The sequence below is a fragment of the Crocodylus siamensis genome, chromosome 7 (assembly GCF_052110815.1).
Source record: "Crocodylus siamensis isolate JL-2025a chromosome 7, ASM5211081v1, whole genome shotgun sequence".
In the NCBI taxonomy this organism is placed as follows: domain Eukaryota; kingdom Metazoa; phylum Chordata; order Crocodylia; family Crocodylidae; genus Crocodylus; species Crocodylus siamensis.
Genome location: NC_143401.1, coordinates 40,721,458 through 40,742,305, shown reverse-complemented (window position 1 = coordinate 40,742,305; position 20,848 = coordinate 40,721,458). Strand labels below are relative to the sequence as shown.

At 43.8% G+C, this 20,848-nt stretch overlaps 1 protein-coding gene across 1 annotated transcript in view; it reads left to right on the top strand.

Moving 5' to 3' along the window:
* SNCG (synuclein gamma) overlaps positions 1 to 20,576 on the top strand; it is a 35,395-nt gene extending 14,819 nt beyond the window's left edge. The window contains exons 4-5 of the mRNA XM_090057648.1: positions 17,772 to 17,858; positions 20,116 to 20,576. Of these exons, the coding sequence (XP_089913774.1) occupies positions 17,772 to 17,858; positions 20,116 to 20,136 (108 nt within the window). The 3' untranslated portion in view covers positions 20,137 to 20,576. The remainder of the gene's footprint in view (positions 1 to 17,771; positions 17,859 to 20,115) is intronic.
* The last annotated feature ends 272 nt before the right edge of the window (positions 20,577 to 20,848 follow it).

The following is a 20,848-nucleotide window of genomic DNA, read 5'->3' as shown; positions in this document are numbered from 1 at the left end:
TGATGTTTGGGGCATCACACCTGGTAGGTGTGCACTAAGGTAGTTGCCACGGTTTTTTAAGAGGTTAGACCAACACTTACCTTGAACAGGGGGTTGGACTACAGCAGTGTTTCCCAACCTTTTCCAACCCAAGACACACATACACTAATAAAAATGTTCCTTGGCATACCTGTTAAGGCATTCCCCATCCTCATGCCTATGGCAAAATTCCACAGACACCTGTTAATTTCTGATGGCACACTTTTGTGCCATGGCACACTAGGTAGAAAACACGACTACAGGACCTCCCTGAGGTCACTTCCAGCCCTACGTTTCTAAGATTTCATGGTCCTAGGAGGGATTAGTATATATGATGCCAAATAATTTCACTGGGGATACACAGCTGGCACCCAAGAGAGAACATCAAAGGAGGTTCACTACCATACAGAAAAAAATGTGACTGAGTTAAACTCTGGATGCAAATGAGGGTGCTAAGCATTCTCATTATCACTCATGTCACTGAGAAAATCTTTTAAATAATTTTTCTATTTTTGTTTGGTTACCACTGTTGAACCACATACTCTTCAGCAGTAAACAAGTGCTTTTGGGTTTTTTTAGTCTTAGTGATTTGATCATATTTAATGCCACATTTTTTGTGAATTAGAACTATCAACATAAATATTTAAATTTCCTCTTTGCCCTGGATAGATTGCACTGTTTTTGCGCAAACTGACCTCCATTAAATGTCTTGGTCCTAGAGCAAAGATTCACTTTTCATCTGCATGACACAGCACTAAGTTTGCTGCATTGCAGATATCATGTGATCAGAAACAAGTGTGCTCTCTGTCTTACATTAAATGTTCCTCTGGGGCTGAAGAATTTCCCCAGTACCTAATTTTCCATTTCTTTCATTTACATTTTTCAATGTAAATTCTTTCAGTTTTTTGCCTCGCTAGAACTAATTTTGTCAGTTGTAACACAGTGTAGTTGCCAGTCCATGGCACACTCAGTTTAAAGTGGCTGTATTCCTCCTAAATTGAGCTTGACTAAAAGTTTCAGTAGTTTTCAGTTATTTGCAGCCAACCTGTGTGCATTTAACTTGTTGAACATCATAACATTAACACTGACAAGTGCAAGGTACTGCACCTGGGGAGGAAGAACCAGCAGCATACCTACAGGTTGGGGAACTCCCCTCTTGCCAGCACAGAGGCAGAAAGGATCTTGGAGTCATTATTGACTCAAAGATGAACATGGGCCGCCAATGTGGGGATGCAGTCAGAAAGGATAACCGCACCTTGTCATGCATCCAGAGATGCATCATGAGCGGGTCCAAGGAGGTGATCCTCCCCCCCATGTTACCTTGGTCAGGCCGCAGCTGGAGTATTGCATCCAGTTCTGGGCACCGCACTTCAGGAAGGATGCGGACAACATTGAGAGGGTCCAGAGGAGGGCCACTCTCATGATCCTGGGACAGCAGGGCAAGTCCTATGAAGATAAGCTATGGGATCTGAACCTCTTCAGCCTCCACAAGAGGGGATCTGGTGGCCGTCTATAAACTGGCCAAGGGAGACCAGCAGGCAATGGGAGAGTCCCTGTTCCCCTGAGCATTACCAGGGTAACAAGGAACAATGGCCATAAGCTGACAGAGCAGATTCAGGCTGGATATCAGGAGCCACTACTTTACAGGGCAGCTAGGATCTGGAAACAACTTCCAAGGGAAGTGGTCCTTGCTCCTACGCTGGAGGTCTTTAAGAGGAGGCTAGATAGACACCTTGCCAGGGTCGTTTGACCCCAATACTTTTTCCTGCCCATGGCAGGGGGTTGGACTTGATGATCTGGTCAGGTCCCTTCCTGACTCTACTAACTATGAAACTATGAAACTATAACTGGTTTATCTGCTTGATATACCACACCCATACATACTGATTACCTTAAGATCACATTTTCATAAAGCCTGCACATTTTTAATATGAAGGTGGGGGGAGAAATCAAAGACTTGACATAAATGGGCCTAATTTTGTTACTCAAACTATAGTACAATCTCACTGGCATTTATGGGGCTTGACTGAAGCAATTAGAAGTAGATTCTGAGTAACTATTTTTTTCATTATATGTATTCAGTCAGGGTGAAATTCAGTCACTGGAGCAGTGCAAAAGGGTGTATGGAAGCTCACGTGGTAGAATTACCAAAAAATTTTCTTCACCAATAAGGTTACACAGGCAGAAGCAGAACCAGTAACTCAACAGTCTAATTATATTAGAATTAGGTTGAATATACCACAGGGATTCTTCTCCTTTGTGGACAGTTTTCATGATAGTCTATCTTGACAAGGTCTTAAACTGTTCTTCACCATGACATGGAAAAGATCACAAAAGTAGTTTGGCCTGGTATACCCTGCATGTGTGTATAGTGTCCTCTAAGTTTCATTCTCATTAAGTCTAACTTCACATTTAAAGCAAGCCATCACATGAGTAAAAAACCTATCCTACATGTGTTCATGTGAGGATTTAGCCCTATAAATTGTGTATTAAAGACAGAAAAGCTATGCATTGTAATGTATTGTGCGCTATATGCGAATGTGCTCTGCTTATTATTAACAAATACTGCTCTCTTAGTTACCACATCATTTAGAGTGCATTCACCCTAAACCCATCTATCTGAACAACCCTGCAGAATCTGTCAGTGTGTTTAACCTCTAAAAACCCTGAGAGAAACTGCTTGCAAGGGAGTGGCTTGGAACTAATGCCAAGGAGCACTGTTCATGCTTCACTGCTTGAAAACATTAGCTCCATGGTGAACAAATTCTCTTCATGTCCTCTGCAAGTTTGTATACCCTTTATTGGTTATAGCAGGCCAAGTTATCAGTTTCTCTCTCAAATTATATAGCTTTAAAGAAAGAAATCCTGCTTTCCAGAGAATTTACAATCTCTCCTCCAGTAACAGTATATCACAATCATAAAACTAAATCTGTTATTAAGGGCTGTAGCAACTCCTTTTACTATTTTTTGTAAACGAACATTTTCTCCAATCTCATTTTCTTAAATACCCTGTTGTATGTGAGCTCTGTAGCCAAAGCAAAACTTAGCATCATTGAGGTTAATCTAAAAAGTCATCCATTTATTTTGTTTAACCTTGTAAACCTGTATCTTAATTATGTAAGAAAGAAACTTCAAATTTGTGTCATTTAAATCAAAATCTACTAAATAGGACTACTTCCACTATGGTCACGTTCTAATTTTATGTGTTATCCACTACGAATATTTGAACATTTGACTGTTTTTTGAATTTTCTATAGACTTTATAAACTTTGCCAAAAGGTCTGGTCCAACATAAAAACTCCATTTCCAAGACAGCTGTCTGCCATGATTTGTAAGCTTTGTCACCTGAACCATTCTTCTGTCTCCCCCTAATACTGTATTATCTTGTATTTCACTTACTATCATGTATGTACCCTTTCAATAATTTCAATAAAATATATTCTCCCTCTGGTAAAAGAAAAAATAATCCATGCTATTTTTCCTTCTGAACACTGTCTAAAAGACTTAGACAATTCCCAAAAAAATAAGCTTTTTGTTTAGATAGATTTAAGATTATCATCAGTGATATGGTGATGATTACGTTAAACTAGTTTTATTGGACTGTTGTTAAAAGTAAAGCCTGTAAATTAAAACTTAAAGCTAAAACTGAGAGGAACTGTTTTGCAATTCAACAGTTCACTTCTAATATCAATTCTGACCAGTTACCATATAACCAAGCTACAACAACAGTACCAAGTTGCTCCTATGGACCACAAATCATCACCTCACTTTACAAACAAATCCAAAACACATCATCACATTTGAGGTCAAAACCCAAACACACACCCTTCCCCAATTTAACCTTCCACTCCTTCATAACAACAATTTCTTGCCTCTCTTTATATATATTTGGAGGTGGGCAAGTGTGTGCATCTCCATACATCTGGGCAGGCTCATGAAAGAACATATTCGCAAAGGCATCCTCTCACAGAGAGACAGACATTAACATTCATTTCAGCCACAAGTCATCCCCTAAAATATTGACGAGGCACCTCTGGAACTTCATTTCTCTGTCTCATAACCAGACACTAAAGCCTCACATAAAAGAATTAAGTTGTTCTCCTGAAGAATGTGCAAATCCCATAGTAGTTTATCTACAGTACATACTTCTACAGCAATCATCATCATCATATCTTAAAATACACTCTCTCTCTCTATATATATATAATGTATGTCTTACAGTATCTACATATAGTACATATCTTGCATACCTTAAAATATACTATATAGAAAGAGAGAGACTATATATATATATAGAGAGAGAGAGTATATAAAATATACTATATATATATAATTATGAAATAATTAATCATATGCCTATTGGGAACATGATATGGGGTAGGATTAAGATTAAGTTTTGGATTATAAGATTTTTGCCTGGATTTCTCACATTTCTCTATAATAACATTGCTTACAAACCTATAAAATCATTCTTTGAGTGTTATGTTCATGAAAGTTTACCAAAAATAATAAATTATACTATATTCCTGAAAGATTAGTTATAACACATGATAACAAAATACTGTATTATTAACAGATAATGCCATCATCAACTGTTACAAAGAATATTGTCCCTTGGTGTTTGGTTAAGCTATTTATCAGTAGGAACAGGGGCAATTATAACTAGTTTTTGCCAGCTTTTGGTTTAGAGATAGTTTTCAAATAAAGAAATATGTCTCACATTCCAGTCACTTGAGTACTTTTCCCACTGAATATATGCAATGGAAGTTTTGCCAAATAAGTGTTGGAGTGCCTCCCCTGAAATTAATTTTCCACAAGAAAGATATATTCAGTTGTTGCAACTGAAAATTCCCGTATGTTATTTGTAGATTATCTGCAAAATAAAGAAGGGGAAGAGATGTTTTGTATCTTGCTAACAAATGATTCTATAGTGCAGGATGCCATTTAGTGATACTCCAGTACTATCACTGGGGCTAATGGGAATGTACATGCTGAGGGCTACAGGATTTAGGGCCTGAACTGCTGACCATATGCTGGAACAGTGGTGGGGCCAACCTTTCTGATAAGAGTGTCCCACTGCTTCTGAGTGCTGCTCTGAACCACATCCCAGGATACATACCTGATAGATTTTGCATCCTGAGGCACTGGAATGGAGGTTTAGGGGCTCTCATCCAGCCCTGTAGAGCAGAGCAGAAGCAGGTTGCTGGTGCAAGAGAGGTGTCACTAGGAAGAGACAGGTTAACACCTTTCCTGGCTCGACACCACCAGTTTTAAATGGCAAGTGAGGGTTCAAAGCCCTGAATTCAATAGCTGCTGCAGAACCAGAGAAAGCTTAACCTGGCTATTGGCAGTTACCTTACACCTTCTCTCACAATAGTATCCTACCCCCACTCAACTTAATGCAGCTGAAGGCTCAAGTCCCCTTGCCTCCAGTCTAGTTTCTGTCTTTACGGAGTACCTGAGGCTGACATGCCACACAGAAGCTGACCATGCCATTTGTGACACAAGTTCTGTAGGTTGGCCACTCCTGTGCTTGTAGATACTGTGCACCCTCAAATCCTATTGACTTCAGAGGGATTTCAGAAAGCTCAGCATTTCATCTTATTGGGTCAATAATGAAAAGGACCATACAACTAACAGGAAATTCTAACTACTTATGAGACATAGGATAGAGATTTTTGCCACTTTGTTCTCCAACAGACATTAACTCATTAACATCCAAAAAGATGTGTGCAAATCTAATTTTAAACAGGCCTTCTGAGAATTTAAGAATCTTCAGCAGGTACTGCTTGAAAATCCGTGTTTCTCCAAGGAGTTAAAAAGCAGCTCCTCTTATCTGATGTGACTAGATTAAAAGAATTTGACTCTACAATGTCACACCTACCACTCAAGTCACCATGAGAAAGCAGAAATTTTTTGTGCCTTCATTATTTTACTCATAGCAGACCTCTTTGCTATATGGTGTGGAGGCTAACACAATGAACTCTGTTCCATAAAACATTAAGTGCAAAACAAACACTAAACTTACTAGCCAAATAAGTGCCATGTATAAAAAACAAAGATTAAAATGGAAGAGACAAAGCCTGCACTAAAATGTAAACAGGCATTGCATTATTAATCCTGAGATACAGGGAAACACAAAGGCAATACCTCTCTTTTTGCACAGTGATTTAATTAGTTAATATGCTTCCTGGTGATGCATGAGAAAATAGATTACTTTACCAGTCAGAATGAAATTTAAATGATACTGACAGCACTGAAATGATTAATTTCAACATTTTTCTTGTATGTTGTTGGGCTAATCTACAAAGGGAAAGGGGAAGGGGAACAAAACGTACAATCTCCACAACTTCCCTTGGGGAAATGCATCAGAATGACATATCAAAAGTTGTATTAATGTTTATGGAAAGCATCCCCAATGCTGTAGAGTGCTCAGCTTTCTCTAGGGGTGAGGGAGATCCTGGAGCAAGTCTTTGTAGCTTGACTTGGTTGGAGTTCGGCTGCCATAAAACCTAATATATACAAGACCAATAGAAAAATAGACAAGGCAATGTACAGATATAACATTTCAGCCATTTGGAAAGCCTCCTTTTATTTTGAGAGAGAATATTGTATAACAAAATAGGATATAAAAATAACGTATGTATACAAATGCACACAAATACACAAAAAGAAGGAAAAACAATATTAGAAGTTAAACTGAGGACTAAGAGTGGGGAGATCCCTGTTGTTTGCTAAGGGTCTGCAAAATTTCACTGGATGTTTCATTTTGATGCTGTCTTGACTCATTTCAAGCTCGAAACAGCTCAATCAAAATGAAATGAAGGGCTTCAAAACAGCCTCAGAACAAAATGAGGGCAATTAAAAAATTTCAAAAGTTTTGAAACAGTTTTGATTTTCATAGCTGAAGCTGGGCTTGCCTGCAGGGAAACAGAAAGTAAGGAAAGGGAGGGGGAACAGGGTGGGGAAGACTGCTCTGACATTGATTGTGTAGCTGGCAAGTGACTGTGATCCATCCCTGAGGTCCTTTCCAATCCCAGTGATTTGGGGGAGGGATTGAAAAACAGCATAAAAAGCAGCATTGTTTGAACTGAGCTTCTTTCTGCCTTGGGGTCAGTTACTGCCAGAAGCTCAGCAGTGTCAGACAACAAAGGCTAGCATTCATTTCCTACTTGCTAGCATAGCAAGTGGGATTCAGCAACACCTTTTACTTTCTTTTTATACCCTTTTATTTTATTATTATATTCATTGATTGATTCCTTTCAATTTATTCCTGCCCCAAAATGTTCTTTTAGTTTAGTCTACTTCCAGGCAACCCCTGGAACACGTACCAAGCATGGCACGCAAAGCCATTTTGCTTGGCATGCCACAGCTATACCTGGCTCCCGGTAGCTCCTGCTAGCAACTGAGTCCAGGCTGCTCCCAGCAAGCCTTGCAGCATCCCAGCTGCCTGGTGGGAGCAGCCCGGGCTCCTGGCTGACAGCAGCTCCCCAGAGCTGAAAGGCTTCAAACAGCTATGCCAGGCTCTGGGCTCCGGTATCAGCTCCACACGGGCGTGTGCACCTGCGCATCGGAGCAGGCGGTGAGGGAGGGGCCTGAGGCAGCACAGCCCCGGCCTCTACCCCGCTCTTGGCACGGAGGTGATAGCAGGGTTCCAGAGCCCGGGGCAACTGTTTGTAGCCAGCCTGGGCTCTGGGCAGCTGCAGCAAACAGCGGGCAGGCTACAAACAGCTGCGCCTGCTTCACAGCTCCGGCATCAGCTCCATGCTGGTGGTGACTGCATGCGCACCTCGGGGCAGGCTACGCTGCCTTGCTGTCCGTCCCGAGGTGCCCGTGCACAGGTGCATGCACGGGTGCAGAGCTGATGCTGGAGCCTGGAGCACAACACAGCTGTTTGGAGCCTCCTGGCTCTGGGGAGCTGCTGCCAGCCAGGAGCCTGGGATGCTCCCAGCAGGCAGCTAGGGTGCTGCAAGCCCTGCTGGGAGCATCCCAAGCTACAGCAGCTACCCAGAGCCTGGGTAGCTGCTGGCAGCCATAGAGCCCAGGCTGAGGGGCAGGGGCTTTGAGTGGGGGGTAAGGGGCAGTAGGGCTGAGGGGCAGGGGCTTTGGGTGTGGGGAACAGGGTGGCAGGGCTGGGGGTTAGGGGCTTTGAGTGATGGGCAAGGGGCACAAGCAGGGCATCCTGCCATGTACCCCTTGCCTTTATTTTGTTTTTCTGCCATGCCAGCACTCCGGCACCTTCTGAGCTGGAGCAACAGCCATAAGTTGACTGAGAGTAGATTCAGGCTAGATATCAGGAGGCACTACTTCACTGTCAGGGCAGCTAGGAGCTGGAACCAACTTCCAAGGGAAGTGGTGCTTGCCCCTGCCCTGGGGGTCTTCAAAAGGAGGCTAGACAGCCACTGAGCTGGGGTCATTTGACCCCAGCATCCTTTCCTGCCCATAGCAGAGGGTTGGACTAGATGATCTGCTTAGGTACCTTCTGACCCTACCAACTATGAAACTATGAGGTAGGCATTGTGGTGTTTTTCAGCACTCCAGCCAAAAAATGTGGCCTACCCCTGGTCTACTGTGATTCCTTTCAAATCTGTGCTTTCTCTCTCAGTGTGCATTTTATTCATTGTGCAGGGAAGCACAGAATAATTATATTGCATATTATAATATAGAATTTATATAAGAAGACATACATACATTTATATATTTTTATTTTATTTATTACATAAATACACACATACAAACACACATACATTACATAAATACATATACATACAATTATCTTATCTACATATATTACATACATCAGAAAGATAACATTACAGAAGAGACAGATTTTCCAGCACACCAAGGCAAAGACAAGACACTGTGAAACATACCATGAAGTGTGCTGGAAAGGCAGCTAGCAATACTTCAGGGAGGGACAGAACGGGGGGTAGAGGGAAAGCTGTAAATTCCACCCCCCCAAACTGAAACACAGCCTCTTTGCTACAACAAGCAGGCATGAGGTTTCCACTAGTTGTACAGGCAGCAAGGAGAGGGGAGCAGTCCCACTGCCTGTGCCTAAGTCTGCATCCCCTCCAAGAGCACCAGCCATAACCCCCTCCCACCACCACAATGACAACAAGCAGCAGCACCAGCATGACAGTCTCCTCTCCCCCCATTTCACTTCCCATGCTGAGCCTTCCAGTGCCAGAGAAGGAGCTGGAGCTGGAGCTGGAGCTGAGTGCCCTAGCAAGGGAAATTCAGGGGAAGGAGGGGAAATCATCTCAGTTTGTTGTCCACAACCCTTAAGTTTCCCCTAGAGCCAGGTCTCCTTCCCCAGAAGGACTTCAGAGGAGGCTGAGGTAGAGGGTGTGGAGGCAAGTGACTCAGCTGAGTCTGCTCCTCTTGTTGCTGTGCCTCTGCCTGCTGAGGAAGGGGAAACTACAGAATCTACACATGCACCCACACCCCAGAAGTGAGTAGGTAGTGTGGTCTGGGATTATTTTGAGCTGGCAGATGATCCCACATATGCTAGCTGCCTGCACTGCCAAGCCAAACCCAGCTGGGACAAGGGAACAAAACACATGAGCAAGCACCACAGGGATGCTGATGCATCTCCATAGGCAACACCCCCTTGCAACTCCCCGCCTTGCTCCAAAGTCTCCATCCCCCAAAAGCAGAGGCAGGCCATCCTGGAACAGTGGGGGAAAGGCAGACAGAAAGCGGGGAGCATTGCAAAGGCGAGAGAAATCACCCAGACCATTGGGGAGATGCTTGCTGTGAATGGCCAGTCCTTCTCCTTTGTTGAGCAACAGGGTTCAGGTGGCTCATGGCACCTGTGGTCCCATCATACCAAGTGCCCACATGGACCACCTTCAGCAGGACGGTGGTGCCCTCCCTGTATGAGGCATGTAAGGAGTACTTGAGGGAGGAGCTGTGCAAGGCAGGTTCTCAGGTGGCCTTACACTTCACCTCGGACATCTAGAGCAGTGTAACCAATCAAGCCATTGGTGGGCTCTCCTTCAAGCCGAGGTAATGGATGAGTCCCACACGGCAACAGAGATCATGGGGGCCATGAACCACTTGCTTTAGGGGTGGCTCACTGGGCAGGGTGAGCTCACCTGCGGGTTCATGGTCACCAACAGTAAGGCCAATATGGTTAGGGTAGTCTGTGATGCCAACTTTGTTGGCGTCCGCTATGTGGCACACAAGTTGTACCTCATTGTCAGGGGACAATTGGATGGGGACAGGGCTTGTGGTGATGATGCCAGCACCACCAGCAAACTCGTTTCCACATGCAGGAAGGTGGCAGGCTACTTCCACCAGAGCATCAAGGGGGGCAAGATACTGCAGGACAAACAAGCAGAGCTAAATGTCCCACAGCACAAAATCATGCAGGATGTGGAGACTTGGTGGGACTCCACATATCTGATGCTCAAGAGGCTGGTGGAGCAACAGAAGGCCATCCATGAGATGGCTTTGCTTGGGGAGATTGGGATCAGCAGCCCCCTTAACAGAGCTGAGTGGAATGCCATCTCCCAGATCTTGGTGGTCTTCAAGCCCTTCCTTGATGCCACTGAGACTCTTAGGGCTGGCAATGCCCTCCTTAGCCAGGTGATCCCTATAGTGAGGAAACTTCAGAGCCAAATGGAGAGCTTCCAGGGGATCAATGTTCCTGGCTGGGGCAAGCCACTGTCACCAGATGTGCAGGCACTGGTGAGGTGGCTGAAGAAGGACATCAGGAAATGGCTTTGTCCCTTGCAGTCCAGTACAGTCCATGTACTGGCCGCTATGTGTGACCCGAGGGTGAAAGGGAGCGTATGCAGCAGCCAAAGCCTGAATCAGTGGATGGAGGTGCTGGTGAAGAGTCAGGGAGACAGAATGGAGAGGTGGGGGGGACATGGAAGAGGGGCATCCACTGTCCCATGCCAGCACGCCATCCACCAACCAGTCTCCTTCTCCACCACAGGCGCTGCCAATGTGGGCCAAGTATCTAATGGTACTGCATTATGCAAAAAACGGAGTTCTTCAATTACTTGACTTAGATTTTCTAAACTAAATGGGGAAAGGAGTGGTAGAAAGGTGGCATTGGTCCACCAATTCAACGTGGGGGTTGGTGGTAGCAAGCTGGGTGGTGGTGGTAGCAAACAACAAAAGCCTGGCAAACAACAGGGCATGGCTTCCATGGTGGGATCCAGAGGCACCAGACCCCAACATGAGGCAGGTAGCACTCAGGCCTGGTGGCAGCCTATTTCACTGAGTATGTAGAGCTGCTGCTGTGTGCCCCTTGGCCTACTGGGCAAGCCACAGCTAGATGTGGCCGGATCTGGCCACACAGTTTCCCAGGAACACCTGTCCTGTCCACCCACCAGTGTTCCAAGTGAGAGGGTATTCAGCATTCCTGGTGATGTAGTAACGCCCCACTGCACCCCCTTAAATCCTGGTTTGGTGGAGCAGATGGTGTTCCTGAAGGTGAACCTCCCACTGCTGGGGTTCCTCAATTTCCAGGTGCAGACAGAGTGAATGCCACCCTCCTCACTCCATCCACACCTATTTCCTTTTTCATTTTTTCTAAAAACATTTAATGCCCACTCTTAGAGCTGCAGAGGGCACTCACTACATCACCAGCCAGCAAGGGAAGAACATATCCCTGCTGAGCTCCCATGCTAGGATGAACTTGGAGGTATGGGATGGGGCTATGGGGAAGGACGAGACCCCAGGTCCTGGACATGACCACTAAAACTGCACTCTGCCAGGGTCGGGAGGCCTGGTGGGACTGCCGGTGGCACAGCAATACCAGGATATGCCAGGACTGAGGATCCCCCTGGTGAAAGACAGGTAGGAGGTGCCATAACCTCCAGCCACCATGCACACACGCATCTTTGACAGGCCTGAGGCTTGCTGGTTGTAGTGCAGTTGTGAGGCTCCAGTCCAGCTCAGCTTAGCTGCCTGGGATGCCAGCTTTTGGGTTGAAAAACCCTTTGTCAGGCTGAGGAAGCACTTGAAGTTGGTGTGTGTGCTGTTCCTGGATGTTAGGAATAGTAAAGAAGCCAGAGGCTGGCATGCAACGCAGGCAAGAAAGCCAGTCAGTGAAAATGGAAATGGAGGCATCAGGGAGTAAGGGACAGGCTGCAGTTGTGGGGGGGATCGGGGATGTAGCAGTGCAGGTAAAAGTGCACAGGTACCTCAGGAGTCTGATGTCTGGCAAGTTGTAGTGTGTCAGAATTCCAATGTCTATATTTGTGATGGCTGTAAGTGTTGTAGGGCTTTCTGCCACTGCCTTGAGGTCATCTGCTTATGGGAGGCAACAGGGTAGACCTTGGCTTTGGATCACCCAGTCTGCCAGGAAGTTTGTTTTATGTTTTTCTTACCTGCCATGACTTTGATGAAATATATTCCCAGGAGGCACTGCCTATGGTGATCCTGCCTGGTCTCAATCCCTGTTTCTTCTGTGGGGCTCCAAACCTCCCCTTTACCTCAGCCTAGCCTCTCTAGATGGTACTTACAAAATCCTTCTGCAGCCAGGTAGCAGTGCTGCTTGTTGTGGTATTGTTTGGCCCTCTACCCCAGAGTGACCTTTGGTCTTGATTAGGTACACCCTTCAAAAGAAAAGAAAAACGTCTCAGGGAAAACCCCGGCTGCACTCAGCCTCCTTGTTGGGCTCAGTCCATGTCCCCTTTTACCCGGGATCAGGTTCTCCAAATCCCAACCACAATGATCAAGAAAATCCCTTAGTCCAGTCTTTGTTATGTGCCGGCCTACCCTGCACCCCTATGAACATTCACAGTCTCCCTGGGGTCTCCCCCACATGCAGGAAAGCTCTACCTGTAACTGTAGTTTCCCTCAGGCTCCTCCTCTGGATCCTCTATTGAAACCCCACTCCAGAGATTATCACAGGCCTTGTGGATTCCCTCTCTCTGGATCCTCAGCTGTGGCTCTGCTCCAGAGATTATCACCAGCCGGGTGTGTGCAGGTTTGCCTGTCTCCTGCTCAGGGCCGCTCCCACAGCATTCCTCTGGCAAGTTCTGCAGCCTTTGTCTGCGAAGATGCTCAGCTGCTCCTCTCTCCCTGCAGCCTCCTCTGCCCCTCTCTGGGGGCTAGAAATACCTCTGGGCAGCCTCCCTCCTCCAATCCTGAGCAAGATGCTGCTCCAGAAGTGTGGTGGGTATTTTCCTTCCCTTCCAATCTCCAGCTGCAGCCATGTTGGCCCTCCATGCTGTGAGTTTGTCTCACTCCTTCACAATATTGAATCCATGAGTTTCTGTACTTAGGAGGTTGATGAAGTGCAGTTCATAGGCTCATTTGTGAAAAGTGGTTTGTAAATTCCTGTTGATGATCAGGCCTGAGAGATTGGAGACAGGTGGTGTTCTGTTCTTGTCTTTGATAGATTTTTGGTGTGCGCTCATTCTGGTGCACAGCTGTTGCTTGGTGTCTCCACGTATTTTCCATCAGGCCACCAGGTGTCCTGATGGAGATATGTATTGAATTGTGAAGCTATCTCTATACTAGAGATATTGTGGGCAGGTTTTGCAGGTCTTGTCATGGCATGGCATGGCCTGGATCCGTTTGGAGTGTTTTGGGCTGTACGAAGTTTGCTTCTGGTGATGAGGTTAGCAAAGTTTAGTGCTTGTTTGAATTTACAAACCACTTTTCACAGACGAGACTGTAGGCTGCACTTCATCAACCTGCTAGGTACAGAAACTCATGGACTCAATATAGACATTGGAATTCGGACACGCTACAACCTGCCAGATTATCTGACTCCCCAGGTACCTCTCCACTTTTACCTGCACTGCTACATACCCCATTCCCCCCCCCACCCAAACCCAGCCTGTCCCTCGCCCCCTGATGCGATGCCTCCATTTCCATTTTCACTGACTGGCTTTCTTGCCTGCATTGCATGCCAGCCTCTGGCTTCTTCACTATTCCTTCCATCCAGGAACAACACACACACCAACTGCAGATGCTTCCTCAGTGTGACAAAGGGTTTTTCAACCTGAAAGCTTGCTAAGATATATTTGTCTAACTATTCAGTTGGTCTGCTAAAAGATACCAGATTAGATTGACCCAAAGGACCTTCTCTGCCAGTGCCATGTCCTTAGACCAACATCCCTAGCACCTGTCCCCAGCCAGCTGACCGGAAGGACACAGGGCCCTGGACACATCTAAGCCCCAGGGCTGGGGCTGGCAGGGAGAGTTCTCTGGCAGCTGGTGGAGAAGCTCCTTCAGGAAAGGCAAGAAAGGCTCTGTGAGAGTCTGGCTGCCTGAGATGCTGCTAATGCTACTGTGCTGCTTACTTATTGCCTGTTGTTATTTAAAGTGGTGGACCGGCCTGAGGTTGTAGGGGAGGAGGAGACCTCATTGGGGCACGCTACCATGTCATGTAGAGGCCCCAGTGCCAGTGACAGCGCACCTTAACACACACACAAAATCACACATCACGAGTTTTGCTTGTCAGCAGCTTGAGGAGCAGTTCCCCAGAAACCTGTGCACCTATCTCCTTGAAATTTGGCAGGCTTTGTGGCCTCAGTAGGGGCTACCATCCCTGCTGTCTTCATCAAAATCTGCCCCAAAATGACAAAGTTATGGACAGTTTTATGCTTCCCCATTATAGCCTATGGGTGAAATGTCAAAACAGTGAAACGGTTTCAACAAAACGAAATGGAACAGTGCTTTGAAACAAAACAAAACTCAAAATGAATCACTATCCCATCAAAACGGTGAAATGGAAGTCAAAATGAAACGGTGCTGTTTCGCACAGCCCTGTTGTTTATAGGTGTGCCAGGGATTTGCTATATGACTTGTACAAGTCTGTGTACAACCATTTCCCCCCACTTCCTATCTCAAAATGGACAGAAATTTAACTCAGAATGCATCGGGATAATCGGGCACAGGTTACTGTTTAAGTACTATCTCACAGGCAATTTAAAACTTTTTTCCTTAAGTTTTGCTTATTATTTTGATACGAAATGCTAAACAAACACTGAATAATTGATCTTTGGAACACCCTAGCCAGTAAGACTACATTATCCCTGTTTAAAACCTGGCCCCACTGGAAGACATGACAGAACTGTGAACTTCAGTAAAAACAAGATTTTATCCAAACTTTCTTGGCAAGTATCGCAATAAGACATTGGTATGGCCAGGATTGACAGCCACTCTTCAGGTTGGATTTGGATGTGTAGATTAGTCCATTTACCCTAGAAATAACTGGAATTTTATTTTTCTATCAATCAGTAACCCTAACTTTAACTCTACTGACACTTTCTTCGTCCTGGAATTGTGATAGTTCCTGACACACCAGTTTAGAAAATTGGTCAAGAAATGTGTTTCCTGCCCTTTCTAAAACTGGACTGATGAGTCGCATTCATTAATTTTTAGTACAGTCACAGATAGAAGCATATAAACAAAGGTAAACAGCACACCATACAAGGGATTTGTAAACCAAGCCATCACACTCAGTCACTGATTCCAAAGAATAACCCAAAGTAAGAATCTCATATTCCATGTCTTATTTATAAAGTTGATAAAACCCAACAGCTCTTTCCTGTGTCTTGTGTAAGGACAAGAAAGTTTTCTGACTGCAGAAATCTCAACCTTACTACTTGTTTACAGTCTCATAAGCAGCCTTCCCTGTCTGTAAGTCTGTCTGTCTGAGATGGGATTAACTCTTAGTAGGTCCCTGAGCCAATACTTCCCACCCCATACATCATCCTTGATTCTGCTAACTCAGTGTAAGAAGCATCAACAGACTGCAGACCGGCAGCCTCTTTCCACTGGATTGGCTCCAAAGTGCAGTTTGATCCCATCCCCCACCCCTGGCAACTAAACAGCAAACATCTTTTGAGTTGGGGGGGGTCACTAACTCATGGCGCTTTCTGTGAATGGCAGTCCTGCTTAGATTGAGGAGGATCCATAACAATGCAGATTCCTTGATCATGAATTTAAAACCCACTGTATTTTTAGATTTCTCAGATGCCTTCAATTTAGCACTGGGTTTATCATCAGGACTCTTTTGAGCTTTTTTTCACTTTAACAACAATAGCAATAAGCTTGTATCCTGGATGAGATTCCCAGGGCATTTGTTGTTTGCTACCACCACCACACAGCTTGCTATCACCAACACCCAAGTTGAGTAATTTGGTCAGAGCAATGCCACCTTTCTAACATTCCTTCCTCCATTTTAGTTTAGAGAATCTAAGACAAGTAATAGAACTCCATTTTTGCACAATGCAGTATCATTAGATCATCAAGCTTGTTCAGCAAGCATGGATCAGTCTGATAATAGCAGTAATACTTCCAGCCAATAATGCCAGGCAGATTATGAGCAGAAGACACAGACGTACTGTTTTCTCCAATTATTCTCATATCATCTTTTCTTCCCTAATTTGATATGAAAGACAATCTCAGCAATAATTTTCTTCTGCCCTCCTGGTGAGAACAATGTTACTCAGATAGGAAACAAAGTAAGTGTTTGCATAGAAAGCACTGAAACAGAACACATTGAATAAGATTTTCATACAGTACCAGCTCCAAAAGGTTGTTTTGTGCAGCCCAGGCCATTCCATACTTTATCAGCATAAAACAACATGGAAAGCATTTGTAGATAGACTAGTAGTTACCCTTCATGCACCTTGCAATGTGATGCATTAGAAAAGGAACATCAGGAATTTGTAAGGTTTAAGAGGAACTTCCCTAATATTCTATGAAGTCTTACAAAAAACTAGAACTCTTGGTTCCAAAATATCATTTTGGAACCAAGAGTTCTAGTTTTTTGGTATGTGTTTTTGTCTCAGACCAACACAGCTACCAAGTACACTCCTGAACTATGAAGTCTTGGTTATTTTAATAGCCAGTTCTCTCCACATACAAATGTTTGCCCCTACAAATACGCACACATAGTCAAAAAGGTGGGTGGATCATTCCCCCTCACATAAGAGATTTAACTTTAGTTTCTTGGACATCTCATGCAAAATTGATGCAAGGCCCCTGAGGAAGGCTAGGTTGGGACCCTATACAACATGTTCATCAAGGGCAAATGAATCACAAGTTACTAGTGTATACAGTGACAGATGTAGCAATTTGCTTCCAACAGAAAGATAAGGATCATATAACTACACATGTTCATCCAGCCATGAGTAATGTTTTCCCCCTTACCTCATAATTTCTAACTTTTTATACACGCTATAGCACATTTAAAATGGATTCTGACAGTAGGGTAAGAAATGATAATGTTTATACCTTCACTAAATAAAGAGTTGCTTATGATATGAATTTCTTCATATGAAGCCACTTGTATAATTTGAAAGTTCTTAACATGATCTTTCTCTTGAAAGGAGAGATTAGTATAAGACAGAAAAATATGGGAAGTCTATATGAATCTCTTTCAGGGAAAAATAAAATCAATTTTGTCGTCCTCAATTGCTTACATATAAACTTCCATTTTGGTGCAGGTGTTTTTTTCACTTTAAATTAAATAATATGAGAATAGAAAAAATAAAGTTTATGTGTAAGAGAAAGGGAGTTCATTAGTCACTCTTTGAAAACTTCCATCTCAAATCCTTTCCCAAGTCCACTGTCTAATAGACAGAGTTCTTACACTTAACGGTAGGATATACAGAAAATAATCAGAGCAGTATAAGTTATACATCAAACCTGATATTTTCTTTCCATGTGGAATCCTGGATTTCATTTCATAGGCTATTTGAATAGGCTGTTTAAAATTAAGAGGATGATTCTCCAATAAGGATCTATGTATTTTATACAACCTGCAGGAGGATTTGGCTCAGCCACAGCAGCCTGAACAACCAGCTGCTGCAGAAGAAGAGGCCCCAGCAGAAGCCAAGGAGGCAAATGGAAAGGTAAAGTGCTGATGTTATCCAGCTAACTCTAGAATCCTTCCATGGTTTCTGAGTATCTGCTGTTTTTTATGTTCTGATGATCTGTTTTCCATTTTTTTTCTATACACAAGCGATTGTTGATCCTCTCTGCTCAGCAGTGTGATCTACTTTCTTATGATGTGTTGATTTTAGTGGATTTTTTGCCATTTGCTTCATTAGGAGCATGTCTACATGTACCCATGACTGTGCAGTTGGTACTATGTAGTCATTTTAGTACTTGCTTTAACACAGGTTGTCTCCAGCCCTATGTCACTGTAGCCATGAGCTATGGCAGCGTAGCTCATTGCTACAGTGATGTAGCGGCAGTATCACAGTTAGTGCTCACCGATGCTGTCGCCATAGCAATGAACTACATCACTGTAGCTCATCGCTACGGTGATGTAGCATCTCATGTAGACATGCCCTAGGATTCAGATTTGTTTATATATATTTATACTATATATGTGTGTGTGTATATGCACACACATGCGCTATTACTTATCAATTGCTATTTTTTTTAATTGAGCATACTTTTATGTATATAACAGTTCATGTTCTCACATAGTTTTCACTGTCTACTGAAGAGGTGTAGCATCCTCAAGCACCCATCTCTTACCCTTCTCTCTGCTTAAGTTTTTACTTGCAGATATAGGAGCAGCAGAAATCAGCAAGCTGGGTGGTGTAAGACATTCGGTGAATTATGTCGAGACTGGGAAGTTCTCTAGAATGGCAGTGGATTTTGCTGCTACCAGCAAATGGGTGAAGCATTCACCCCATTTTTTTGCTGCTGAAGACCATATTTAGAGGGCAAAACAAAACGCTGAATTTGGCAGCAAAAAATGGGGGCAACAAAAACTGCTACTCTACATAACTACAATTACTAGGGCTGTGCAAAGCTTTGGTCCCTGATTCGATTCGGCAGAGATTCGGCCTGATTCAGTGGCTGAATCTCTGAATCTGAATAAAATCAGAGGACACTGTAATCTCTCCAAATTGAATCAGAAAGCCTCAGAGATTCTTACATAGAGACAGCTTTAAATGTTTTTTCTACATACCTCTAGGTACCAGGTGGCTCATGAATGCTGTGATGCTGGGGCAGATGGAGAGTCCCACAGAAGCATGTGGGGCTCCCCAACACACTTGGCAGCAGACCTGGAATTGGATCAGAAGCACTTACAGTTCACTTCAGGGTCTGCTGGATAGCACACTGGGCCCCCCCCGCACCACCCTGGGTTGGTGACTGGTGCCTCCCAGGTCTGGAGGGGGCACCCGGGGTTCTCCCATAGCCAATGGCTGAGCCGGGGGAGCATGGGGGGACCCCCATGCACTTCCCAGTAGACCCAGAAGTGGACCAGAAGTACTTCTGGTCCACTTGCAGGTTCACCACCAAGCACATGGGGGCCCCCCCTCCACACTCCTGTGGGATGCTCCATCCCAGCATCACAGCATTCACAAGCCATGCTGGTACCTTGAGGTATGTAGAAAGACCTTGTAAAGCTGTGTCTATGTCTGAATTGCTGATTCTCTGAATCAGCATCGAATCTTTAGATTTGGATTTGGCTGAATCGAATCAGGGACAGTGTTTTGAATCAATGATTCACCCCATGTTACACTCCTGGTCTAATGAAATAACTTTCCTCTATCTGTCTGAGCCATAATTTAGAAGAGGGAATACATATTAGACTTTTCTATACTAAAAACAAATACAGAATAAAATAAACTAGCTTTAAAACACCAGGACACATTTTTAAATTCTTAAGGGCAATTTCAGCTGAAGCCGGCAGGAAACTTCAACTGCCTGGTGCAGAAATTTAGACAGGATAACAAAATAAGTATGCCTTTTAGTTCTCATGCAAGCAGCAGAATAAAATGGTTTTGAACTACATGTACCTCTAGGTTGTGAAGTCTCCTGAAAAATATATCAGTGCATCTCAAATCTTACCTTCCAGTTCCAGTTTTTATCCCCCATATCCATCTCAATGGTGTGATACACTACCCCCACACCCTAGCCTTGGGCTTCTCTGAAACTAATTTTCACCAGGTACTTGAGCTAGAATGGAAAAATATATGATTCTTAAGGCAAAAAGGTAGTTCCTTAACTGCCTGCATCACAGGCCCAACCCCTCAACTGGAATATTTATGTATTTTTTATGTGGTGATCACCCCTGGGAATCTGGCCTTCCAATTACATAAATTCTGTTGAACAGATTAATCATTTTCTTGTCTTGCTTCTTCACAGGGTGAAAATGAAGGTAATTAAATAACTTCAGGACTTCTAGTATGAAAGTGAGAATTTCAGGATTATACGTGGAAATGGTTGCAGACACCATTGCAGGAAAATCACCCTGCCCATAGGCTACTTACATTCAACACTATAGTCTTTCATTTGCCTCGCAAACATTTATTTTATATATATATATATATATATACACATACACACACACACACACACACACATACATATATTTATATGTCAAACTCTTGATTGTATGTAAAGGGCAACTGTTTACTATGGTCTCTCTCTCTCATCACCTTCTTTGTAGCTTCCTTACCTTCCCACCATAAATCTTTTGTCTGATTTGTTAGTAGAGAGTATATTGTGCTTGGAATCACTGGTCAACAGCTCATGTGAATCTGCATCAGAATTGGAATTCCTAGGTATGATGGAAATAATTTTGGTTTTTTTAATTACAAAATAAAAATGTGCTTGAACTAATTTTCACTTTGTTTTCTCTATTTCTTTACAAATGCTGTTTTAAGCATCTAATAATCCCAAATTGAAATTTCAAGGTCCAAAACATATACAGGAGTGCACACTTGGCATTCTAAGGAGAATAATCCAGTCACCTGCTTCACAGGGCTACAGTAAAATGTGGGGAGAAAGTTTAAAGTTCTTAAAACTTCCTGGAAATGGGCAGGGTTAAGAGCCTGGAATTAAGGGGAAAAGCCACCCTGAAATGAGAAAGGAACAA